General features: G+C 47.5%; 1 protein-coding gene across 2 annotated transcripts; it reads right to left on the reverse strand.

The window, feature by feature from the left end:
- Positions 1 to 1,738: 1,738 nt before the first annotated feature.
- ATL3 (atlastin GTPase 3) lies at positions 1,739 to 25,632 on the reverse strand. 2 transcript variants are annotated; one of them, XM_033174477.1, is made up of 13 exons: positions 25,527 to 25,632; positions 18,174 to 18,391; positions 16,022 to 16,165; positions 14,982 to 15,086; positions 14,060 to 14,110; positions 13,282 to 13,338; positions 11,869 to 11,961; positions 11,454 to 11,592; positions 10,009 to 10,136; positions 8,495 to 8,551; positions 7,520 to 7,591; positions 6,145 to 6,576; positions 1,739 to 4,895 (listed from the first exon to the last, which is right to left on the reverse strand). In XM_033174477.1, the coding sequence occupies exons 2-13, from the start codon at positions 18,378 to 18,380 to the stop codon at positions 4,785 to 4,787; spliced, it is 1,596 nt and encodes a 531-aa protein (XP_033030368.1). In that variant the 5' UTR covers positions 18,381 to 18,391; positions 25,527 to 25,632; the 3' UTR covers positions 1,739 to 4,784. The 2 variants fall into 2 exon arrangements, with proteins under 2 accessions (XP_033030368.1, XP_033030367.1); XM_033174476.1 differs by lacking the exon at positions 25,527 to 25,632 and adding an exon at positions 19,992 to 20,229.
- Between the last annotated feature and the right edge of the window lie 1,219 nt (positions 25,633 to 26,851).

The following is a 26,851-nucleotide window of genomic DNA, read 5'->3' on the forward strand; positions in this document are numbered from 1 at the left end:
GCAGGAAGAGAGTACCTCTGTATGACACAGCTTAACCAGAATCCTCCATCTTAATTCCCCCTCTTTCTTAATTCCTCTGAGCTTCCTACTGTTATTATCTTTTCTTCCCCTTTTCTCCTAAAACGTTCTCTCCTTTAACTTTCCTTTCCCTTATTTCCTTCACTTTGAGTGAAAATGTCTTTGCTTTTGCTTTGGAGACGTTGGTTTCTCTTATCTCTCCTCCTCCACTCTCCTCTCCTCTCCTCCGTCCCCTCCGACCTCTTCCAACTATCAATCTCTATGTGATCTTTCGTCTCAGTCTCTCTGTTTCACAGGGACTCTCTATTAAGCAGTTCCTTCCCACGATAACAAATAACTCTTCGACTTAACTTCCCGCCTGGAGTCTGCAGTTTCCAGCTCTATACAAAGTTTCACCTTCCAAGTTTGCAAATTAAAACAGATTCTTTCTACTCACTCACAGGTCGGTAACAGGTTTCTCAGTCTCTTTTTGTCGAAGGGTCTCAGGTGCTTGCCAGTGCAGGCTCTTGGGCGTCTTGCCGGTGTGTAAATTGTTTAGTTTTGCGTCTGGCTCCTCTCTGTTGCCTCCACCATAAAAGGTGCCAGCTCAGAGTTCTGCCTTTTCCCCGCTGCTTTTCTCCTTTTCAGCAAAAGCCTCGTACTTTCGCCTTTCCAGGGGGGTGTTAGACGCCTCTCCCCCCCCCCGTAATTTACAACCGTCTGCAAGCTGCCTCACTGACTGTGAAGCTTTGCTTTTAGCGACCTGCTCTCTAGCGCACCCAGACCGGAGTCCTGCCTCGTTGCTTCATTGTGCGAGGGCAATGATGTTCTCACTCGGGGCACTATTTTGCCTTTCTTCTGCGTGACACTTGGATCTTGGCAGCTGCCTTCATATGCTTGAACTATGTTCTTGAACTACGACTCCCATCAGCAAGCAAGCAAAGAATAATAAAGCCCCCACTTTTGTGAAAGATGCTGCTGATTTGGCTACATAAGTTGTGGCACAGAGAGAACTGAACAAGAATTAAAATGTAAAATGTTGTGTTACTCCTGGAGCTCAGCACAGAACACCTGATTTGCATGCAGAAGATCCCAGGTTCAGTTCCTAAGAGGATGAGGCCACAAGTGATAGAAGAAGCCATTCTCTGCTGAAGTCAAAGTCAAGGCAATCCTGGGGAAGCTGGGCAAACGACCTCACCCAACACAAGACAGCCGCCAATGTATTTATATGCACAGTATATTTAAAGAGGGTCTCTGGAAGGACACACACTGCAAACTGGGTATAGAAAAAAAGAGCAAACCCAGATTTGGGAATTATTGATGTTGCAGAGTTGCTGTAGCTTAGCAAGTGTGAATCTGGTTCGAACCATGGATGGTAAGTGGGAGGGTATATCGTGGCCCATGCAAGGGTAGGTAAATTGCATGCTTCTGGAGATAGAAATCATGGGCATGTTTCCATGGGCAGTCTGTGACCATGGAGACTGACCAGAGAATGTGCATATTGCCCAGAGAATGTTCAAAATGCACTCAAGATGTGCACATTCCCCAAGGTTTGGTGCAGATTATGCACAAGTCCCTCCCCACGGACACATTATGTACACTGTCATGAGGTCTGCTGAATGTGCATAATGACCGGTTGTTATGCACATCATCCATTCAACTCACATTAATGTGTGTGTGTGTGTGTGTGTGTACACACATATGGGGAGGGAGGAACAAACACACATCAAAAACAACAGAGTTTCAGTATCTTGGTCTTTATTTTTGCAGTTGCAAAGTGGAATGCAATTCTTTTTTGCGCTTTATAAATATGATTTGGCATCTACATTCCCTCCCCCACAGCGTTGGTCCACGGCTGAAAGTTCTAATATAATGACTAACAAGCTCACAGAGGGAGATCTTAAGACGAGAAGTGCTCTCAACAAGAGAAAGGAATGATCACGCAAACTGGCTGTATGAGCACATAACATGGGCAGTTACCAACAGAATTATTTCTTGGGGCAGGGGAGTAGCAGGTCCCCGATTTGAACTTTACACTCCCCTCCCTTCTGTGTAGAACCTGTGTGTTCCAAAGGGAGCCGAAAATAGCTTCTTCCTTTCCTAACCAATCTGAGCTGCAAGCCATTTTCAACTGGTATGCGGTAACACAGAGAGCGGCATCTCCTTGCTATACGATACATCCAATACAGAGGGGGAAAGAGTGTGCGAGGAGGGAGATTTAAATGCAGGCTGACACTACTCATTGCCTGGTTGCAGAAAGCGGGTAACAAGACTTGCACCGTCTTGTTCTGTGCTCCTGGCGTAACCTTTAGAAAAGACACTGGCACAAACAGGTTGCCCACACCCCCATTTCTTCAAAAGGTTACAGCAATGAGGCCAAGAACGACTCACGTCGTTCCATGGTCACAACCAGGTTATCGTGCAAATGTTTCCCTATATGCAAGTGAGAAAGAGTTAAGTTACCCGTCGACGAGCAACAGAACAAGTGGAATGTTACAGCCACCTGGAGCTCTAGCTAAAGTCGCCAGATGGCTTCACTGCCATCAAAAGCCTTGGAAAAATGTTTCATCTCCCACCCCGTATGCGCGCGCATACACACACTGTAAACCGTTAACACAAAGCGTGCCGTTGGGAAAGGGGCACCGTGGAAAGCTGTCCCGCAGGTGTGGGGGGAACCTTTGTTGCTGAACTACAGCTCCCATCAGCCCCTGCAAGCATGGTCAATAGCCAGGGATGATGGGAGCGCCAAAGTTTCCTCACACCTGGTTTACCAAAAACACAAGCAAGCTATGGAACGGAAAGGTCAGTGGGACGACGCAATGGAGGCCACCCTAACAAGCAGAGCAGAAATGAATATTAAGCCGTGTGGTGCCAATTTCCCCCTCTGCAATTCAGTGGGCCTAGAAGCTGTCAGTGTCTTGTGCTTTTTGATCAGGATATTATTCCAGCTGCAAAGGGGAAAGGGGACAGCAAAGCAGCAAAAGGCAAGGCCGAGAAAGGAACTCCCACCCCCGGCCTTATAAAGCTATTAAAACCTGTGCGGATAGGAGGAAACCAGGAATGTGAGAAGAGGCAGGAGTAACTAAGAGCCTTGAGCAGAATATATATATATTGGTGTGGCACAGGAATCAGGGAGAGACGTTGGAACAGAAACAAGAACCGGACCCTCTGACCTGACATTTCTGGCATCCAAGCAGACTTTAACTTTCTAACGGTCACACAGTGGGGCAGCCGTTGTTTTGTGGGGAGAGGAGGTTAGTGGGGTTAAGGGCTTTGTTTTGAGCACTGTGCAGAATGGGAGCCTGCTTCCTCTCCCCACCCCCCTCAAATAAGACTTTAAGACTGTGAGCCCGCTTGGCCAATCCTCCTTTCCCCAGTCCAGGCAATGGATCTCCTAGGCCTGCTCCCAGCCTGACTCACAGGTCAATATCCAGAGCAGACTTGCACAATCTGTGTCCAACCAAGCCTGACCCAACCCACAGACTGGAGATTGCATCTTGACACACACACTTTTTTTTTCAAAGTGCCAAACAGGCAACCTGCCCCCCACCCAATAAGAGGCTGTCACACATGGCTGTTTGGCTTGATGGGTCACAGGTTGCTGATCTAGGCACATTCCCAGATCGCTGCTGAGAGCAAGTGCAGCCAACAGGGTGCAGATATCACAGAACTACAACCAGCATCAGCCCAATGCAGCAAGAAAAATGGACAGGGATTATGGGAGTTGTAGTCCATCAACATCTGGCAGGCACCATTGGTGGCTATCCCCCGCTTCTACGGAACACAGAGAGTTGCAGCCTACTATTCCCACTCAAGAGTAGACCTACTGAAATAGATAGCCATGTCTTGCGGGTCTATCCTGAGCAGGTCTAGCATTGGATGTAACCCTCTGAACAGAGGATTCAGCATTGCCGCGGGTGTTCGGTTGCACACACAGCTAATCGTTCCCAGGGACGCCTGCCTGGAGTCTGGCATAGGGACACACTCGGTCCCCCAGTCCTCACAACGCATCACGGCTGCGCGAGAGCAAAAGCTGCGGGTGAAAGCAGGATCGGAACGGGGGGCAAAAGGACAGAGACCGCAGTCTCAGCGCCTGCAGGATGCTAAATAAATCAGTTCTTCCCTGAAAGAAGCCTACCGATACTGTTTTCTAAGGCAATGGCGGGACTAATTGAGGGGTCCCTTCGCTGCCACAGGCACTAGGGTGCTTGTTCGGCGTCGCAAAGGCACAAGTTGCTTGCTTCGGATTGGGCCCTGGCACAGGCCACAAAATCCGCACCTTCCACTTTGGGGCAAAGGATCCCCAAAGGAGGAGCCCTGCCAGCAAGATGGCTGCAATGAGCTGAAGCACTGAAGGTTTCACTGCCGGTAGTGGTGGAGCGGGTTCTTTTGGGGAGGGAGATAACCACTGCCTCCCATCCCCAAGAAGAATATGCAGAAAGAGATAAGAAGGGGGTAGTGGAAGGAACAAGATCAGCACCTGACGTTTGGGGGAGTGTCGTCGTCCCCCCAAAGCTCCCAGGCAAGGCACGAACTGGTACAGAACGTTAAAGCTGATTTTTCTTTTAAAGTGCACAAAAATTAAAAGGGAGGGGAGCAAGGGAAGCAGTTCTTTTTTAAAAAAAGAAAAAAGAAAGAAATATTAAATGTGAAAGGAGCGAATAATATCCGGAACCAGAGGCTGTGTTGCTCTCTAGAAGCCCAGCAAGCGATTCCTGGGTTTGCAGGCTGCAGCGAGACGGTCGCTTGGGCCACGAGTTTGTAGCTTTCCCTTTCCTGCTAAGATCTCACTTGCTTTTCTTATCCTTGTGTCTCGGCCTGGAGGACGGCGGCCTGGAGGACGACTGCGAGCCGCTCGCTTCCGCAACCTGAGTGGAGCTGTTTGTGCGGTTGGTGGCCTGGGGAGAGGGGGAGAGGAGGAGAGTGGTTAAGTCATGCGATCACGGGATTGGATCACGGGGTCCAACCCCCTTCAATGCAGGAATAACATTCAAAACATTGAATCGTCAAAAGATGTAACAGGTGGCATTCAGTCACACAAACGCCTTCTGAGGAATTGAGATTCCTGCACCTCCCTCCCCCATTTTTTTTCCTTTTCATATTTATTTGAGGCCAGAAAAAAAAACCAGAACTAAGAGCAAGTTCCCACTTTTGAACAGGTCTCCTCTTCCCCACCTCCCATCAGACATCAAAGAAATTAACAACTATTCGACTTTTAGAAGACACCTGAAGGCAGCCCTGTATTAATATTTGATGCTTTATTGTGTTTTTAATATTTTGCTGGGAGCCACCCAGAGTGGCTGCGGCAACCCAGTCCGATGGGCGGCATATAAATAATATTATGATGTTAGGAACGTAAGAACAGTCCTGCTGCATCAGCGACTGGCCAATCCAGTCCACCATCCTGTTCACACCGTGGCCATCTAGATACCTCTGGGAAGTTCACAAGCAGGAGACAGGCCTAACATTACCCCCCCCCCCCGCCTGCGTTTCCCAGCAACTGGGATCCAGAGCAGTGGCTTAACGTGGGTTGCTGGTGCCCAGGGAGCAAAAGGTGGCTGCACAAGCCCAAGTCCTCATCGCCGACCGAGCTACAGCGGTCTGAGCCTGCGATAGGTGAGGCAAAGCGAGGAGAGGGAGAAAGAGGCTTGAAGCCACCTCGTGAAGAGGGCAGACCTCAGGGCTGTGACATCCTGTTCGCAAAGGAGGAGGCAGTGGCCAGAGCCTCTTGCCTCAGTAGGTAGCGGCGGCAGCACCCTCCCCCTTCCTCCCTCTCAGCCAGCCTGGGGGCAGGGCACAAAAGGGGCTCCCTTTACCAGCTGCGAGGTGCTGCTGCCCCAGCCCTGAAGGCCCGGCCCAGACACGGCTTGGTGAGTGAGGGAGCCTGTTGTGGGGGGCGCCTGGTTGTCACCCTTTCCAAAATCTGTGCCCGGGGCAACGACCCCCCTGGCCCTCCCCATGCTACGTCTCTGATCCAGAGGCATATTGCCTCTGCCATCGCACCGTTTCATTACAGTGGGTATTTCTGGTGGTCCCTGCATGCCATGTGATACAGAATACTACATACAGAAGCGCAGGCCCATGTGGGGCTATCTCCTCGGGCTCCCACAGTTAATCCACCCTGGTGCCTTGTAGGGTGCCACTCACCCTTTCCAGCAGGTACTCGGCCGTGGTGTCGATGACGACGCCCAGCTCGCGGTACTGGCCTGAATAGCGGATGTAGCCCCAGGCCAGGAGGCAGAGGAGGAGGATCCCTACGAGAAAGGTGCAGAACTGGGCAACAAAGCCGAGGCCGACGTAGTTTGAGAAATTGGAGCCCATGTAGAGGGAGATGATGAGGCTGAAGATGGCGGCAGGCGTCCGGAACGTGTTGAAGATGTTCTTGCTCTGGTTGTGCTTGCAGAGGTCCTCGTAGAGGCTGTTCATCTCCTTCACCAGCTCCTCCTCGTAGCGCTGGCTGAACTCCTTGCCCCCCATCTTTTTGATGGTCTGGAAGTGCTTCAAGGCCATGGCGCTCTGCACGCGATGCTTCTCCTCCAGGAGGTCGGGCGCGACATACGGCTTGTCCCCGCCACACAGCTGGGGGGCAGGACAGGGGATACAGGTGTTAACACTGCCAACCTTCCAAAGCAGGCTAAGAACAACGCTGGCTAGTGCTCACACTGGGTGGAAGGCAAGGAGCCTGACAGTAGGTGGCGCCAGAGCCAATGTTGGCCAGCACCAACTCACTCTAGCATCTCGGCATCCTGTTTGCTGCTGAATTCTGCAAGGGCATCGCTGAACTAAGGAGCAGAAAACTTAATAGGAACTGTCACATCCTGGACTGGTTGCAAGTAGGAAGGAAGGCAGGGTGGGTGTTGGCTGAGGGTGGACTAAAATAGGTGGGGCCAACCTCCACTGGCTATAAGCATCCTCTTTAGCTCAGTCCTAGGAATCTGCCCCAGCAGAGGTCAGACTATAGCTTGGAATGGGTGAGATAAGGGTTCAATGGGTGGAGAGTGTGTCATTGCGCTCTACCGTTTAGGGTAGGGGTCCCCAAACTAATGCCCGGGGCCGGATGCGGCCCAATCACCTTCTAAATGTGGCCCGCAGACGGTCAGGAATCAGCGTGTTTTTACATGAGTAGAATGTGTCCTTTTATTTAAAATGCATCTCTGTGTTATTTGTGGGGCATAGGAATTTGTTCATTTTTTTTTTCAAAATAAAGTCCAGCCCCCCACAAGGTCTGAGGGACAGCGGACCGGCCCCCTGCTGATAAAGTTTGCTGGCCCCTGGTTTAGGGCGAGCTCAACTTGGGGAGGAATATCAGACGTGAATGCCACTACCTTATAAACACATGCTGGTGCACTTGATGGGCTGTCTTGGTTGTATTTCTGTTCTTTGGGCCTGTTGGTCTCAACTGTTTCAGTTGTTTCAGTTGAGAGCAATGTTTAAAGAGGAGCTTCTCTAATTGTTCTGTGTCATCACTTTAAAATGTGAATTTCTTGCTGTTTTGTTGCCCCAACCCCAACTCGGTTCTCACCTTCTCCATATTGGTGTAATACATGTCCTTGGCCGAAGCAACAGCAGCCAGGTTGTTGGCTTCGGCAGTAGCCTGAAAGCAAAGATTGTAAGATGAGCACAGGGATGTAATCTGTTCCACCATCTGTGCCCCCCCCCGCCCCCGCAACAAGGCAGATTTCCCACTTCTGCAATCTTATGCCCTCCCCCCAAACTGGGGTACATGCACAGCAAACATGCCTTTGCAATCATAAGGACCAGAAACTCCGTTGCTTAAATATAAAAAGAGGGGTAAAGAAAAGTTGAGTTGTTGCAGGTAAGTGAGTTCTACGTCCCAGGCTGCAAACTACCCACTTGACCAAGTGCCCTGGCACCAGCGTCTGACGAATTTCAAACACTGCCATCGGCAAGTGCTGTGGGACTGTCAATCTAGCACCCATCACAAACCGGGAGGCATGCGGTGCGGAGGGAAGCAGTGGAGAGCATGGCACCTGAACTCCACGCAAAACCTTTGAGCAAGTTTCTCCCCTTGGCATGCTTTGTATAGCTGCCTTCTACCCAGCTTGCCCCTCTGGATCTATCTAGCCCTGAAATAACATGGGAAACTGCCTTCTGCTGAGTGAGACTCAATGGGTCCATTTAGATTGCTAATGTCTAGCAGTGTCTATCCGGGGTTTCAAACAGGAGGCATTATTCCCAGCTCTACCCAGAGATGCCGGGAATTAAACCTGGGACCTTCTACATGCTGAGCATGTGCTCTACTAGTGAGCCAGGGCCTTCCTCTTAAAAAGGAAGCAATGTGCCCTTCTTCCCGCAGATGCAAGGGTCCACCTAGCTCAGCACCGTCTGCACTGAATGCCAGCAGCTCTCCAGGGTTTCAGGCAGAGAGTCTCTCCCAGCCCTACCTGGAGATGCCACTGGGTGGGACCTTCTGCCAAGTGATGGCAACTCCCCAAATAGGAACATACTGTATCTTGCTACCCCAGGCAAAGCTCACCAGCAACATGGACTTGGGATGAGGCAGGTCTTCGCCCTGGTAGATCTTGATATAAGCCTGGAGGGAGGTAAGGTGAGCGGTCAACAGTGTTCAGCTACCGCCATTTGCCAGTAACAAGAATACCAACACCAATTAGTTAACAAACGAACTGAGATCCAAAAGAACAGTCACGGGAGGACGTTGGAATACCTGGTGCCAGTGAAACGGCTATCAAACAGAGAAGGAGTGGTGTTTAATCTGTCTGAGTCACTGAGGGTATTTCCAAATGGAGCAGTTAATAGTGAATTATAGTTTTGTTGCTGGGACTATATTTCCCTCGAACCATCCTCCTTCAAATGGCCGGATCCTCTGTTTGGATGGTTAGGAATGGGTAGATAGTCTTCTGACCAAAGGCACTGAGAAAAAGAAACCTATCGGTCTTAGCGGATACATTTGCGATACACCCTCTGAAAAGTTATTATAACTGGGACTGGCAAACTTATTTTGTTCTTCCATTAGAATGTCTAGTAACAATTCAATACAGTAATTTAAGAATAAAACAAGAGTGTCTTAGGTGGTAACAGTTACTAGCTGCCAGAAACAAGCGACACCTACAATAAAATGTCGCATTGTGGAGTGATCCTGCTCAGCGATCTAGCCAGTCGTGAGTGACCTCTCCCAGGATACTCCATTCCATTTCCCCTCTGGCTTTCTATTTCTTTCCATCAACAGGCAGTCAACATTCTATGTCCAAGGAGCATGCTCAGTCCTCACATCCAACTGTGGAGGCAGAGCATAGCCATTGCGGCTAGTAGCCACCGCTAGTCCTTTCTCTTCATCAATCAATAACAATTTATTCGACCGTCAGTCAGAACACAATCATCCATACAAATTTTAAAAACCTGAGACAACTCAGAGGGGTTTACACTAAAACATACAGTAAAAGTAAATTATACATAAAAACCCATATCGATACCATCGATTTTGACCTTACGCTGTTTAAGGGCCAAAAAAAGAAATTTGGCCACCTCAAAAGTTGTGGTGCCAGTAAAATTATTTACTTCATGAATTTGTCTCATCCTCTTTTAAAGCCATCCAAGTTGGTGGCCATCACTGCCTCCTGTGGCAGGGAGTTCCACAGTTTAACTACGCACTGTGTGAAGAAGTCCTTTCATTTACCTGTCCTGAACTATCCAACATTCAGCTTCATTGGATGCTCACCGAGTTTAAATGTGCCGTGCATCATTTTACAAACTTCTGACACGTTACACCTGCCTTTGCTCTAAACTAAAAAGTCCCAAACGCTGGAACCTTTCCTCATAGGAGAGTTGTTCCATTCTGGCTGCCCTTTTCTGAACCTTTTCCAACTCCTTTTTGAGGTGAGGCAACCAGAACCGTATACAGAATTCCAAATGCGGCTGCACCAGAGTTGGCTGGAGCTGATGGGAGCTGGATTCCCGCAACATCCCGAGGCACAAGGGTTCCCCATCCCCTGCCTTAAGGGGGGAGGGGGGAGAAAAAGAAACGAAGCATACCTTGAAGTACTCCAGCAAGCCCCGACAGGTCACTTTGGAACCGTTGATCTCCTTCTCCAAGAGCTGGCTGGGATCCAGCACAAATGGAATGAGCTTCTGCAGCTGTTCTTTAAACTCATCTGCAATGTCTGCGGGAAAAGATATAGACAGGTGGTAGGAGAGAATAGAAGGAAACTGCTCTCATGGGCGGATGGCCGGATAAAAAAACACACCGAATACAGCACTAGGTACACAAAAGGCAGCTGAGCACATCAACTTTCTTTTTTAAAAAAAAAGATTGACAATTCTAGTCCTCATGATGGCAAAGCTATTCTTTTCCTCTCGACCCCCCAATAATTTTCATTGGTTTTCATGTAAATACCAGAACAACATATAACTACAGTAACTTGTCCACAGTGGCACATTCTTATTAAGTTTCATATACAGCACACAGTACACAATCAATACATTTATTTATGCATTATCAGTTCAAGGATCCTCTCCATAGAGATTCTGATAGCAAAGCTGTTCTTGAAAATTTGTGTTCAAAGCCAGGGAAGCAGCTGAATTGGAAAGCAATACGGTTCCTTGATCTTCCAAATCACAATTATTTCAGATAAATATGCTGGGTTTTTTAAAACAAAAACAAAACAAAATCAAAGTACATGAGGCAAAAGGATCAACAAGATAAAAACCTAAAATGACAACCAAATGCAAGAAAAATTGAGCTATTTAAAAATGAAAGCAGAATAGATAATCAAATCAGAATCCTCCAAAAACCCATATCAAGCACATTTCTCTCAGGAGGTTGTCTAAATGCAGACCAGAAGATTTTTTCTCCCAGGTACCCCTGTGGCTTATCTCAGATAGTGGAAGGACCTAAACCTTGAAAGCAGGACCTCCGAGACGTTCATATGGGCAAAAACAATTCTGGAGATATTCCGGCCCTAAACGCTTTAGAGCTTTTAAAGGTCAAAGCAAGTGTCTTGATCTGAGCCCCAAAGCAAATTAGTGGAAGTCAAAACAATTATGCAAAGTAAGGAAGTGTGCAAAATCAGTTATGCAAATTTGAGAGAGCAAGTCAATTAGCATACAGGCCACAGAATTTCAATAACCTTGTTGGAAAGTATATACACACACACACACATAAAATATTCCCCTCCACAAAAGCACATACAAGCACTCCCTTGGGTACCTCTGAAACATTGCATCACACCAAACCATGGTTAAGGAAACTTAGTCATTGGTTTGTGGGGTAACATAAGGGCTAGTCGCACCAAAACCGTGGTTTGGTGGTACGTGAACAGATCCTTCAGATCCCTCAGGCTCGTGCACAACAATGCCCACCCACCAGATCACAGTTTTGCCTTTTCACCTGCTGGTTCCACGCCCTGCAAACCAGGAACAAAGCAGAGTTTCTAACCCTGGCTTGCTGAGTTTGCCATTGGACAACACAGGGCCCATACCTTTCAGACGCCCATCAAAATTCGGACTGGTGGCCACTTTGAGGCCTGGATGGGGCAGGAGGAAACAGTTGACCTTGGTGAAGCAGGAGTGGATGTGTTTCCGTACATGCTGGATCTCCTCATGCTGGTGAGATTTCACCTGGTGGTGGGAAGGACCATAAGTCATCTCACACTTTTATTTTTTTTTAAGGATTAGAGAATTTCAAGTTAAGAACGATGTTAATTTCCAAATTGGAGGAAATATATAAATGGACAAAGTTAAGGAGAAGGATGTTTGCATGCTGCAAACCCAACAAAGGTTCTAGTCCTGTAGTTATTTTCCTAATAATTCCATGCCATGACAACCTCCTCTCCACCAGGTCTCCTCCAACGGGTTAAATTGCTTTTGGGTTTGTTTGTTTGTTTGCTTGTTTACCTGCAAACGCTTTTCCAAGAAACGCATGCCACCTTCCAGGCCGTAGTGGTACTCATATGGGAAGCTCCAGTCACGGACCAGGAACATCAGGGTCTGCATGGAGTGAGAGAGGCGGGAGGAATGAGAAAGGTCCTCAAAAACAGACCTTCTGAGAAAGTTTGTCTCAGTTCTAGCAGACAGGGAGGCAGGTGTGGCTGGGAGAACCCCTTGAGAACTGAACCCAGTAAACCAGGGGTGGGGAACGATGTCCATCTATAGTCCAGCATCCTGCTTCAAGCAATGAACAGCTAGATGCCCCAATGAGAAGCTCATGGAGGACATGAAACAGATCTCTCTCCATGGGAGCAAGCCCCCCCCCCACTCCAGACTGGCAGGGGTTTTATTTTAGGGAAGGATGTGCTGTATTCTGCAACATATCATGATGGTGCTTTCATGATAGGTGTTATACTGGGCCGTCCACGCATTGTTCCATTTTAATAGATGTTCGGCAAGGCTCCCCCAGTGTTACCGCTGTCTGGAGGGAGGCACTCTTTGCGCATAACCACCCTGGCACCATCAGAAGCACAAACCATCACGAATGTGCAATAGAAAGGATGCCTGGAGAGGCCATGTGACATTATCTTTACTGAGCATTCCTTCTGATTTGTTTAGGGGGGTTGGCAGTTTAACAACAAGGGGCATTCATCCTGGTTTGGCTGTCTACGTGCCTTGCAGTGCAATGAAGGTGGGTAAAAAAAACACACCACCACCCACCCTGGGACATTTGTGGTATGAAAAGTTACAGGGAAGTAATAGGGCAGGCACCAATGGGAAATGAAGCAATACGTCCACCTAGAAATTTTCACAAACACAAAGGATTGAAAGAAGGATCCGATACCATCCAACACTACCATGAACAAAACAGATCATTAATGCACCATGAAAAGGATGTTTGGAGGGGACAGGAAATATGTCAGGCAAGTGAGAGTAACTCAACTCTAAATATATACGAACAGAAAATCCAATTTCACCACTCAGTTCAGTTCTACAAAACTGATCCACCTCTCATTGCACTCCACTGTTCCTTGCAAGCAGCTCAGAGCATCGCCCTTTCCCCAACCCACCCCCTGAAAAAAAAGTCCTCAGAGCAACCTGTGAGGTAGGTTAGGCTGAAGGACATTGAGTGCTCCAAGGTCACCCAATAAGCTTTGTCATTGAGCAGGGATTTGAAAAAACCACCCCTCTGCCCATTTCTCCCCACCGACCCTTGAAATCTGCATCAAGCTTCCGTACAGCGGAGTAACAAATCTGCAGACTGCAAATCTGGGGTGTGCATGGACTGTGGGAAGTGAGGGCCCACCGGCCAAGACTGTATGTGTGTCTGTATGTGTGTCTCCCACCTCCTGGCCCAACCCCATCTGTTCAGATGCATACCTGGAATGGTTTGAGGAAGCTCTCATCCATGGCCAGGCGTCCATACTCTGTAAAGAGCTACAAAAGGAAATAAAAAATATGCTGAATTTTGCTTAAAGATCTAAAGCAGCGGTTCTCAAAAAAAAAATATTACCCAGGCCACACTCTCAGAAAAAGAAATTGCTTGCACCACAACCAATTTTCTACTGATGAGAAATGCATTGGAAAACAGAAAGAAACAATGCAATATCACTTGATGCTCTTGCTGTCATTTCGAAAATATATCCATATTCTGCAAATAAATACAAATTATTTTGATACAGTACTATCCTATCCTACACTGGGACTATACCACCATACTACACTACACTGAAATGTTTAAGTGTTTCTTTGATGGTCATTGAACCTTCCTGCCACGCTTGCCATTCTCTCCTGCCACACTCCCTTTGAGAACCCCTGATAAGGGAATGGCAGCAACAGGTGTGCCCCCGACTCCGGGTCTCTCACGGCTTGAGCTCAGAAAGTATAAAGAACACAGAAAGAGCTCTGCTGGATCAGACCAGCATCCTGTTCTCACAGTGGCCGACCAGATTATCATCACAGTAACCTGCAAGCAGGACTTGAGCTTGTTCTACTTGTAAACCACCTAGAAGCCTATCCTGGCATCAAGCAGCAAGTATAAATAAATAGGAATTATAGCAACCACCACCACAACAACAACTGTATCCCCTTTTGTGTTCTGCACAGCACCATGAGCGTTGCAAGGGAAAATGTTTTTCTTGTTTTTCTTATCACCTACCTGTAGCTGCTGCAGATCATCTTCCTGGATGTTCTGAGACAAGTTGTAGATCTAAAAAGGGGGAAAGGGACAGCTGCAATGGTGAAAAAAATCCAGAAGGGCAGCCGCCTTAGCCTGTTGCAACAAAGACTCTTACGGCTCATTAAAGATTGCCTTAACTGATTTAATCTGGCAGAGGATCCCAGCCTCAATCCCTGGCATCTCCAGATGGGGCTGGAAGAGACCCCCAGCTGAAACTCAGGACAGCCGCTTCCCAGTCAGTGGAGGCAACACTCAGACAATGGCCTCGCTCAGTATAAGGTGGACCAATGGTCTCACTCAGCATAAGGCAGTTCCCTCCATTCCTAGATGATTTCACTTAGACTAGCCCAGAGCTTCCCAAACTTGGGTCTCCAACCATTTTTGGACTACAACTCCTATCATCCCTGACTGCTAGTCCTGGTACCTAGGGATGATGGGTGTTGTAGTCTAAAACCCAAAGTTTGGGAAACCTTGGACTAGTGTTTCTTCAGGGCTCAGGGATGAATAGGGAAACAACAGGAGAAAATTCCACCGAATTTTTAGATCTTGTTCTGTTTTGCCAGCTTTCACTTTCTGGGACGGGATTTAAATATACATAACTAAATATAACCCTCTCATGTCTCCAACAGGCTCCCAAGCGCAGTCTCCTGATTGGATAGGAGAATGTATATATTTATTTACTTACACACTCACACGCATACACACACACAAACTTCCAAGGCCAGGAGAAGCCAAGCAACACAGACTGCCTTCCCAGAAACAACCCAGCTTTGGCTTTCGTGTCTTGATTGTAGCCGCCTTCCACCCCAAATGATGAAGAGGCGTGAGTCCCATCACACGCCCATGGCGAAAGCTTGCCACACCTTATTCAAACGTCAACCAAAAAACAGGTGACGCTCACCTGAACAGAACTCGTCATGGTGCTGAGAGCAAAGATGGTGGCGCAGTCCTTGACTGTTGACTGGCTGTCAAAAGCTCCCTGGGTGTCCATCAGCACGACCGCCACCTGGAAACACAGGTGAGAACATCAGGCTCAAGAGATGCTCCAGTGCTCCCTCCACCCCCCAGTTTTCCATTCTCCCCACCATCTGGCATTCTGTGGTCTCTGAACATACTCAGTCCTCGGTGGATTATTATTTTTTTAAGGATGGGGGTGGCTGGGGAAGCAGTATGGCCTGGGGAAGTCCAGAGGACCTGATAGCAAGGACTGGGGGGTGTCATGAAATAGGCACAGAGTCAGAGGCTGCAGGCGTACCAGATGGGGAGCTGGGTCTGGGCTCAGAGCTGGCTGAGGAAGTTAGGGAGAGCATGGGGTCTGAAGTGATGGGGCAAGAGCTTGCAGAGAAACTTCCCAGACCATTAGGACCTTTAAGGCACTGCTCAGGATGCACAGAAAAAGCATTTTTGTTCCTGAAATTCTGACTGTGGAGATAAAATATAACTGGCAGAATTCTACAGGATGGGGTGTTATTGTGTGAAAACAGTCTGGCTAATTTCTACAGCTGCTATAAGGAAAGAGCCTGGACCCTCTCAGACACCTTCTCTTGAGCCAGAAAAAAGCCAGACGTTTCCCACTGCACACCAGTGTCAGAAGCACACCAGGAGAGAGGAGATTGCATGAAGGAGGAGCACCCATCTTCAGACCACAGGGTTGGCCCTTTAAGGTTCTGGCGTTCTTCCAAGGGGGTGGAGCTTCAAGGAGGCAGTCTGCAGGAGGTCCTTTGCTGGAGAAAGTTGCTCGCTTGGAGCTGTCCATGGTGCAGAAACCTTTGACCAGCCATGCCTCTTTCACCATGGGTTCTGGCAACAGACCAGAACACAGCAGAGGACCACATGTGACCCTCAATCCTGAGGTTTCCTACTGTGGCCATGGAGGGGTGAAGAAATGTTTTCGATTTCCGTTTTAATCAAATTCCAACTCCTTCTCAACTGCCCCCGTACCTTCTTTCCACTTGGTTTCTCCACAATGAAAACTTCGCTCCAGATTTGGATGCCGGTGGTGTCCGGGTCAGATCCACCGCGCCAGGAAAAGCCTGTCAAGGGTTCATCCGTGTCTCCCAGCCAACTAGTGCTGCCCCCTTCTTTCTGCGGAACAACAGGGAAACAGCACAAATAAGGAAACTGTGTAGTGTCCAACAAGAAAGAGCCATCAGGTTCCCAGGCTCCCACGTGTCCCCTGTAAGAGAATAGTAGCTCCTGCTTTCAGTTTTGACAAAGGCTTCCAGTCATATTACAAACCTGCAGAACCGCGGTTGATTCTATCTCTAGCTAAATAAAACAAACCAGAATCAATACGTGGTCTGATATCATGATGCAAAAAAGCCCAAACAAAACCTGATTGCATGGTTCCACCGAAAGTCTGGGGACTGAAGATGAACACAGAATGTTGGCTCTTTGCAAATACAGGTGAAACTCGAAAAATTAGAATAACGTGCAAAGGTTCATTTCTTTCAGTAATTCAACTTAAAAGGTGAAACTAATATATGAGATAGACTCATGACATGCAAAGCGAGATATGTCAAGCCTTTATTTGTTATAATTGTGACGATTATGGCGTACAGCTGATGAGAACCCCAAATTAACAATTGCAACATTGGGGTTTTCATCAGCTGTACGCCATAATCATCACAATTATAACAAATAAAGCCTTGACATATCTCGCTTTGCATGTCATGAGTCTATCTCATATATTAAACTCCAGTAGCTAATGAAAACAATTGCTTACATAAATGGACTTTTCCAAGATATTCTAATTTTTCGAGTTTCACCTGTAGGAGCTTTGTGTCCGTTTTGTTTTACATGTGAAAATTCTCTCTTACGCACCCGGTGCATTGTTTTAAATAATGCTTATTTCTTTATTTATTAAAAAAAAATTATATACTGCTATTCATTTTTAAAAAAAATCAAGGCAGTGTACAACAATGGTACATAAAACCACACAATAAAAATCATATCAAAAGTCAAAATCAGAAATCAGCTAAGTATTGCGGAAAGATGCATTCTTAATTGCCTGCATAAGCCTGAGGGATTAGGAAAGTTTTCAGTAGGCATTTAAAAGTTGGCACAGAAGGCACCTGCTGCATCTCTACTGGCAGAGTATTCCACAGGATTGAGCCGGTGACACTAAACACTTGATTCCTTGTTACCGTATTTTTCGCTCCATAAGACGAACTTTTTACCTCCTGAAAGGGGGAAATATCTGTGCGTCTTATGGAGCGGATGGTGGTCCCTGGAGCCGAATTGCCCAGGGGCCAAAAGCAGGTTGTGCTTTTTGGTTTTTTTTTTACAAAGAGAAAAGGGGGTGTTGAAAGGACCCCGCTCAGCAGCTGATCAGCAAGAGATCGGGAGAGAGATAAGAGTCCTGGCTCCCTTTCGCCCCGCCCCCTTGCCCAGGCCTCCATTTGTTGAATGTGCTGCAGAGGGAGGTTGTTTGTTTCCCCAGCGACATGTGACTGGCTGATTAGATTATCTGTCTGGAAACTGTAGAAACGGCTCCCTTTCCTTAAGGTTTTTCAGAAATGTGAGTTGAACCCCATAAAAACGGGGCTTTTCCTCTTTGCTTTTCCCCCTTTGCAAAAAAGCTGCAAAACTTTTAGCTGATCCTCAAAAAAAAGGGCTTTTCCCTTTGCAAAAAAGCTGCAAAACTTTTAGCTGATCCTCAAAAAAAACCCAGGGCTTTTCCCTTTGCAAAAAAAGCTGCAAAACTTTTAGCTGATCCTCAAAAAAAACCAGGGTTTTTCCCTTTGCAAAAAAAGCTGCAAAACTTTTAGATGATCCTCAAAAAAACAGGGCTTTTAGGGGAGGAAAACCAGAAAAATAATTTTTTTTCTTGTTTCCTCGTCTAAAAACGAGGTGTGCCCTATGGTCCGCTCCGCCCTATGGAGCGAAAAATACGGTAAATGACCCTGGTCAATTTGGAGAACAGTCAACAACACTCCTGTAAATGATCTCAAGGACTGAGATGGGCTGTAAGGGTTCATTCAGGTGTTCCCTGAGGTACCCTGGCCCTAGGTCGTTCTGGGCTTTGTAAATTAATAAAGGACCTTTAACAATAGCAACAGACAGTGAACCAGCGAACAGGGGGGTGGCTCACCTGTGTGTACATATAACGCAGCAGAAAGTCCAAGAGGAAGGATTTGCCTTTGCGGAAGGCACCGGCCACGGACACCACCACCACATCAAGGTCCCGGATAGCATCAGCCAAGAGGACACGACTCAGCGCCTTCTCATCCAGCTCAAAGGAGTGTTGGTCTTTGTGCACCAGCACAATCTGCACTGGGCCAGGCTTCGCTCCCCCCATGGCATCCCCAGCTGCACAAAGGAGAGAAAGAGGGCTGGGTTTATAGTACCTCAACAGTCATGGCTTCCCCCAAAGAATCCTAGGAACTGTAGTTTATCCCTCATCGAGCTACAATTCCCAGCACCCACAGTTCCCAAGATTCCATGTGCTTTAAATGTATGGTATGGTATAAACACACAACTCTTTGGATATGCTAAGATTAGCATCAGTTACAGTTCAGTGTATCTGAAGAAGTGTGCATGCACACGAAAGCTCATACCAAGAACAAACTCAGTTGGTCTCTAAGGTGCTACTGGAAAGAATTTTCTATTTTGTTAAGATTAGCATGTCAGCAGTTTCTAGTGCTTTTTTACCTTGGCATGTAAATAAGGTAAAATGATTTGTGCCGTTGAACTGTCATGTCTCAGGACATTAACAGGTATTTCAGCCATAACAGCTTCCAAGGAAAGCTTTGATTGGATATAGCATTTAAACCACATGAAGTGCACACTGATTCCCCCACCCACAATAATCTAGTTATTTGAGCTCAAGTAATTTTGATCACAGGGAAAAAAGATAATGAGAATCACGCAGGGAGTAAAATTAACCAAGCATACCCTTTTCAGTTTTGTTAAGCTGAAGATCAGATCTAGCCTATTTGGCTGAGGCTGGATGGCCATCTGTACTGGATGCTTTAGTTGAGATTCCTGGGTTCCAGAGGGTTGGACTAGATGACCCTTGAGTCCCTTCCAGCTCTACAATTCTATGACTTCAATCAGTCAAGGGCAGAGGTGAAAAACCTGTGGCCCTCCAGATGTTGATGGGCTCCAATAAGCCTGGGCGATGTATCAACACATCGTCCAGGACCAGTTTGAGGGCCAGATCACAATGGTGTTTGGACTCAGAGGTATATCACAGGTGGGGCTTGTCAGCCGGCTGGCATCTTAACTTCCTTCTCTGGCCAAGCAGGCAGGCCGCCTCCTTTCTCCCTTCGCTGGGCACTGGCAGTAGAGGGAGTGGTGGTGGCAACTTCACCCTGGTGCCTCACAGGGCCGGGGCCTATGCTCCATCCTTTTCAAGATCATGATGTATCACTTTATTGCGATGTTTAGCTGGCGATACTTCACGAAAATCTGATATCGCCCAGCCCTAGACTCCAACTCCCATGAGTCCCAGCCAGCATGGCCAATGGTCAGGGATGATGGGAGCTGTAGTCCATCAACAAGTGGCAGGAGACACACAAGGTTCTCACTCCAGTCCTGGATCGATTTTCAAACACACACACACACAGCCAGAGAAAGAGAGAACACCTCACAGAGTTGTTGTGAAGATAAAATGGGGGGGGGGGAAGAGCCATCTAGGCCACCTTGAGCTCCTCACAGGAAAGGTGGGATTTAAATGTCAAAATAAATGAAATAATATATGCACAGATACAGAGAGAGATAAGCCCATGTGTATACGTATGCGTGTGTTTTTGCCTTGGTATTAAGTGGCACAGATGGAATACTCTTGCCAGGGCTACTGAAATTCTGGCATGCTAGAAACCCCACATACATACACACCGGATGCCCCACAGACCGGCCTGTGCATTATTAGCGCAGCAAACAGGAGCGCCACTCGTTGGCTTCTCACCATCCATGTGCACGGAGCCGAACCGATCCAGGAGAGGCACTTCCTGAGGCGAGGGTTCACACCTCCATGGCTCTCGCCGGCCAGGACCACTCACCACCCCGCGAGGCCAGGTCAGAGGAGCCCACCTGTGCGGGCAGACTCTGCGAGATATTATGGGCCGCCTGGGGGTGGCATCCAGCAAACTGGGGCAGCTCCTCGAGGGCTGCAGCTTCCGTTGCAAGCCTGGCTTCTTCTTCTTCTTCCGGGCTTTCATGAGCTTTCAAACCAACGAGGGCAGGAGGAGGCTAAAAAGAAGCAAGGCTTCTAGAGGACAAAAACCCATCCTCTCTGGCCCAAGGAGGACATAACAATCCGGTTTCCACGGCAACAGCAGCCAAAGGGCTCACTAGGCCGAGTTCCAAGGAGGGACCATTATTTCACACAGGTTTCTATCCTTTCTAACCCTCCTTTCCTCCTCCTCAGGAGAGGGCCAGAAAGAGGGGTCTGGGGGATCACATGGGCAACTGAACCTGAGGTTCCCCACAATGAAACACTTCTGCTACACAAAAAGAACCTCTTTTCTTTCTCCCCTGAACTCAGCAGTTTGCAAACTGTCGAGTTAGGACCACACCAGCCTCCTCTCTGATCTTCTTATCTGCCTGGTTGGAAAAAATAGGCCAATTAAATTAACATCACCTTTAAAACCTCTGTTTTCCTGCCCAAGTAATTCAATAGGCCACCTGCTCTTAGCACTGCAAGAGCACAGGCTAGGAGGAAATTAAACACAAGGGAACTTTTATTTTCTACCCTGCCACCATTTGGGGGGGGGGGCGGGGAATATTACGGCAGCAAACGGCACTGAGGTAAATAAAATGGCATTCATCATAAATCAAATAAAAAATACATCACCCGTCAGTATTTTGGCTTAGAGAATCGTGGAATTGTAGAGCTGGAAGGGGCCCCAAGGGGCTTCTATTCCACCCACCAGCTATGCAGGAATTACAGCTCAATAATACCTGACAGGAGGCCATCCAACCTCTCTTTAAAAACCTCCAATGAAGGAGAGTCCATTACCTTCCAAGAGACGTGGTTCCACTGTCAAACACTTCTTGTTGTCAGAACGTTCTTGCTAATGTTTAGTTAGAATCTCCTTTCTTGCAATTTGAATCTATTGGTTTGAGTCCTACACTCCGAAGCAGCAGAAAACATGCTTGCTCCATCATCCATGTGGCAGCTCTTCAGGTATCATATCACCTCTCGGTCTTCTCATGCAGCATGGAGTAGTACTGTAAGTTCCCTAGATCTGGATTCTACACCTTTGTGGATGCAGCCTAGAATTGCATTATTAGCTTACTTTGCTGCTGCATCACACTGTTGACTCATGCTAAGGTTGTGGTCTACCCTAGACGCTTTTCACGTATGTATTGCTGGCAGGCCAGGTGTCCCCCATCCTATATTTGTGCATCTGATTATCCCTGCCTAAATGCAGAGCTTTACATTTGTCCCTTTTGACATTCATTTGGTTAATTTTGGCCCAGTTCTCAAAACTGTCAAAGCCATACTGATGCCATCTTCTGAGGTTAATTTGTTATAATGCTTATGTTAGTTTTAATGTTTGTTTTTGTAAAACACTTTTGGCACCTTTTGAAAAATTGATGAATATATGTAATTAATAAATAATAATAATAATAATAATAACTCTTATTAAGCTTATTTCCAGATCTAAGCTGCCAATCCCAGATAATCAGCAGCAGCATAATGCACAAATTGTTTTTAGGCCTTCCCTGTAGGCTGCTGCTGCCTAGAGCAGCTGTGTTCAAGGACTGGCACTGTTGCAGCTGCTAGCAGGTAAGAAAGGTTGCTCAAGAACAGCAGAGATAAAGCTAATATTGTGTAGTAGTTACCAAAACATCAGACAAGAACTGGGAGAACCCAAGTTCAAATCCGCACCCTTAGACTTCATTCATTGCAACATTTCAGGTTATGGGTCCAAACATATTGGCTGTGTCTGCTTGACAATTTTCAGGGGAGCTAGGGAGCAGGGGGAAGAATCCAGTTAAAATGTCTCCTGCAAAGATTGCTGCTGCTAAAATACCTTCGTCAGAGATGCCCTAAGCTACTTCTGGCAAGCCGCAAGTTCGGAACAGGGTTTTCCACACTCCTCTGAAACGTAAAACTTCCGTGAAAGGAAAAAGGCAACACTGAACACACCCAGTTGGGGGGGGGGGGGTGGAATACAATTCACTTACATACCATGAGCTCTGCCAGCTAGCCGCTGCCTGCAGTGAGTCAGAAACCTCAACCGCTCCCTCGAAATCTCGGCCTGTTTTGCATTTAGCAGATGTTGCCACTTGCCTGGAAGGGAAGCCTCTCCACCATCTCCTCTGCTCCATGAAGCAGAGGCCTACGCAAAGTGCTACCTCTACACAACCCATCGCATCTTCTGTGGTCTCCAGCACCTCAATAAAGCAGAACCCCTGTTTCTGCAAACTCAGCTCATAAGCAAAGCATTAAGGCAACAACCATTTCACTCGCCTCCCCACTCCCCAACTCACAACTGGCATTTACAGATATGCTGCCTCTAAACAGGGAGGTTCCATTTAGCCATCACAGGTAATAGCCCTCAATAAACCTCTCCTCCTCTATGGAAGGACCACAGCTCAGTGGTACAGCATCTCCCTTGCATGCAGAAAGTGCCAGGTTCAGGGTGGATTTGATTTAAATCAAACTGATTTAAATCACAATTTAAATCACTAGTCAGTAAGGCTCAGGGTGAATTTTTTTTATTTAAATCTGATTTTTTTTTTTATTTAAATCCACCCTGAGCCTTACTGACTAGTGATTTAAATCAAATCCACCCTGGCCAGGTTGAAACACAGGTAGCTGTGGGAATGTCCTCTCCCTACCTGAAACCCTGGGGAGTTGTTGCCAGTCAGTGCAGACAATACTGAGTTACAGGGACAAATAGCTTGGCTCAGGATATGGCAGCTTCCCATGTTCTTGTGCAAACCCCTGTTTCGATATCATCGGAGCTCACAGAACCGCCAGCTAGCTACGCCTTGTGGCAGCAAACGCCTTAATTCAATTACTGTCATTGCTCGTTAAATGGTGTTGTGCGTTCCAGTGGCGTAAAAGCGCCCAAGGCAACTTGGAACTGGTGAAAGAGCTTCAGAAGCATTGAGGCTGGACCAAAACAAAGTCCTATGTGGCAAGCAGATGCTTCTCAGAACCCCACAAGTGAGAAAGCAACTCTCTCCAATCTTAGCAACCGGTATTCAATGGCATCGTGCCTCTGATCCTGGTAGCAGTGTGCATCCATTATTGGTCTTATGCTTAAAACAACAGGAGGTAGAGATGGTCACCAGCTTGGAGGGCTTTAAAAGGGGATTACACAAATTCATGGAGGAGATGAGGACCACATGGGTCATCTGCTCCCGCCCCTTTGAATGCAGGAATCTTTTTGCCCAACATGGGGCTTGAACCCATGATTAAGAGTCTCATGCTCTTCCAACTGAGCTATCCCAGCAGTATCGATTGCAACTACCCACAAAGGCTATGTTCTATGCCTCTGAATGCCTGTTGCTGGGAATCGCAGGCAGGCAGAGAGTGGCTGCGCTCATGTCCTGCTTGTGAGCATCCCACGGGCATTTGGTCAACTACTGTGGGTTTAATGGGCCATTGGCCTGATCCAGCAAGCTCTTCTTATGTCCTTATAACACATAAAATATAGTAAGCCAATACAACTGCATAATAAACACCGTACGTGAGTGAGCATAACCAAATGTTTAAAAAGTGCATAGGAAGCTATCTTACGCCGAGTCAGACCATTGGTCCACCTAGCTCAGGACTGTCTGCACTGACCAGCAGCAGCTCTCCTGGCTTTCAGGCAGGGGTCTCTCCCAGCCCTACCTAGATTTGCCACTGGAGATTGATCCTAAGGCGTTCTGCATGGAAAGTGTGTGTCCTACCACCAAGCTGCAGCCCTTCCACTGAGGCCCGTTGAAATAAAAGTTTTAAACTGGAGTTGAAACGCCATCAGGGAAGGAGCTCAGCAAATGTCCAGTTCCAGCTTTCGGGGCACTGCTGTGGGGAAAGCCCTCTCCCACTTACTTACCCACCAACCAAACTTCCGCCCATGGCAGTGAGAGGCAGAGAAGATCCTCCCCATACAGGCCTGCATCAATGGAAAGGCTTAAGCAAGATAATGCAACCCTTCCAGTATCTGAAGCAGTTTAAGACTCGTGCTTTGTGCGTGAAGAAGCTGCCATTGCAGCAACCTTCTTCAGGAGTCTGGTGAAAGGTAAAATTGCCACACCACCTAGATCAGTGATCTCGCCCAACATGGCAGCAGCGTGAAGCAGCAACAAATTGAGAAATATGCTGAAATACTGGTCGAGGAATTTGCCTGCCAAATACTGTCGAACCTGGAAGAGGGGCTTGTCCAAGCGCAACATCCCTGCATTGCATGCGTGTTTGAGGCCAATGCTAAACGGGTGATTTAATGAAGGAAGACAAGGAAACAGCATTGAAAATAAGATCCTCCTTTCCATACTCCATCTCAGTTGAGCTTCCACAGCAGAAATCCTGCTCACACTTTTCTTAGAAGTGAGCCCGACTGAAAACAGTGGTGCCTAACTTCAGAAACACGTGTGGTTAAAAGTTCAAAATAAAGAATTGTGCAAGGCTCACTACCTTCAGGTTATGCATAGGACAAGAGAGGAAGAATTGTGTCTAGACGCTGCATTCTTATGAAGGTACTTCTATACGTTTTACGCCATCCCTACAGGGGCAACCCAAACTACCCCATTCCAATGGGGTGTTTGCATTCTCCCCATATAAACCTCAATCCATGGGGCAGTTTGGCTCTCTATGTTTTGTTGTACTTCAACTCCCATCATCCTTGACCGTTGACCATGCTGCCTGGGGCTGACAGGAGTCCAACAACAACAGGAATCATAGAACTGTAGAGTTGAAAGGGACCGCAAGTATCATCTAGCCCAACCCCCTGCAGTGCAGGAATCATATGCCCGACATGGGGCTCGAACCCACGACCCTGAGAATAAGAGTCGCATGCTCTACCAAACAAGCTACCATGCCCCAGTCCCCCAACTCGGCCTCCAGCGGCATTCTGGCTCTACCACAAAATTTGCATTTAGTATTACAACTCCCATTATCCATGAGTATTTATCACACTTGCTGGGACGGATGGAAGTTGTAGTCCGATGCATCTTGAGAGCATCAGGTTGGGAAAGGAAAGTAAGTTTCCACTGTCCCTGGAAAGGGAGCGGGGCTCCATGCATTTCCCCCACAAATGGTTCCTGTCACTATATGGGGCTCTTTGCATTCTGCTCCAGAGGCACCTCATCCCTATAGGAGACCCAGGCTCCCTCGCCCCATCTTTGGGGGGGGGTGTTCATACAGTTTCTCCACAGAGGCCTTATCTTCCATGGAGAGGGGGATATATTCCTATCTCTCCCCACAGAGGATATTAACCCCCCCCCTCAAAAAAAAAAAGTTGGTTTGATCCAAATCCGATTAAGAAAAGAGGGCCCTTACCGCCCGCCGCCAGCTTGACACCGTTCGCAGCTACCGCCGCCGAAGGAATGACACGGAGCCACCTCCTTCCCGCCCTCCTTCCCGCCCCATCTCGGAGCAGGCAAGAGGCGGGGTCGCCGCCAGGAATGAAGCCGAGAAAGGAGGCGGCCAAGGAGCCTTGGGGAAGGGTGCATGCTGGGAATTGGAGTCCAAGCAGCCGCGGTCTCTCGCCCACGGAACTGGGTAAGGGGAATCCAAGGGAACTACAACTCCCAAGAGACCAAGGGGTGGAGAATCACGAAAGGACGCTCTCTCTCTCCCCCCCCCCCACAAGGGAGGATCTTGGGAGAAGCAGTTAGACGGAAGAGGTCGGGCTTCTTTCAGAGTCGCCAGGGAGGAGCTTTGGAAGCGCGTGCTAGGGAAGGCATCCTTTTTTTGAAGATCACAGCGGCTCTTTATAAAATACGTTTCAATCATTAATTAAAAACATTTTTTAAAAAGGCAGGCCGCTTCTGCGCAGATTTGCAGGAAATGATGCTAATTTATATGCAACTTTATAAATAATCACAAATACTTACTTTATAAATAACGATTTGCAAATACATCATCAGGACATAGGAAGAAGCTGCTAGATCAGGCCAATGGCCCATCTAGGACAGCATCCTGTTCTCATAGTGGCCAACCTGTGGGAAGCCTGCAAGCAGGATTCCAGCACAAGAGCACTGCACCAGAAACTTGTAGAGGCAGAACATAGCCATCCAAGCTAGTGGGTATCGATAACCTTACCCCCCGCCCCCCATGAATTTGTCTTAAACTTCTTGAAGCTGCCCCCTATCACGTAAATAAATAAAAACTTAACTAACTGACCAATTGCTTCACAGATAGCTCGGTTCTGCCCCCTCCGCCCCCCCCCAAAAAAATTCTGGCTACACCCATGCTCCACTCTATGCATGATGTAATAAACTTCTATCTTTTCTCTAAACTAAAAAGTCCCAAACGTTGCAACCTTTGTCCATCCCCTTGATTGTTTTGGTTCACCTTTTCTGACTATTCCAACTCTATACTTTTTGAGATGAGGTGACCAGAACTGTACAAAATATTCCACATGTGATGTACTATTTTTATTTTTATGATTAACATGTATATCTCCACTTTCCTCCAAATAGCTGAAGGCAGAATACGTACATGCTTCTCCCCTCTTCCCATTTTATCCCCACAACAACCCTGTGAGATAAGTTGGCTAAAAGACACTGCAGTGGTTGGGGGAACTGGGGATCCGTGTGTCTGGTGTCCAGGAGACAGATAAATTACAGTACAATAAATTCAGTTACAGGTTCAGTTACAGG

This window comes from Lacerta agilis, chromosome 17 (genome assembly GCF_009819535.1).
Source record: "Lacerta agilis isolate rLacAgi1 chromosome 17, rLacAgi1.pri, whole genome shotgun sequence".
NCBI classification, from domain to species: Eukaryota; Metazoa; Chordata; class Lepidosauria; order Squamata; family Lacertidae; genus Lacerta; species Lacerta agilis.

What these genes read in the sequence shown, in the direction of transcription:
- ATL3 (XM_033174476.1), bottom strand. An exon ending in TGCGTTATATGTACACACAG is followed by an intron (nt 16,166 to 18,173) that starts GTGAGCCACCCC and finishes GTTGTTCCGCAG; the next exon opens with AAAGAAGGGGGCAGCACTAG. An exon ending in TTTTGATGGGCGTCTGAAAG is followed by an intron (nt 10,137 to 11,453) that starts GTATGGGCCCTG and finishes CTTTTCCCGCAG; the next exon opens with ACATTGCAGATGAGTTTAAA.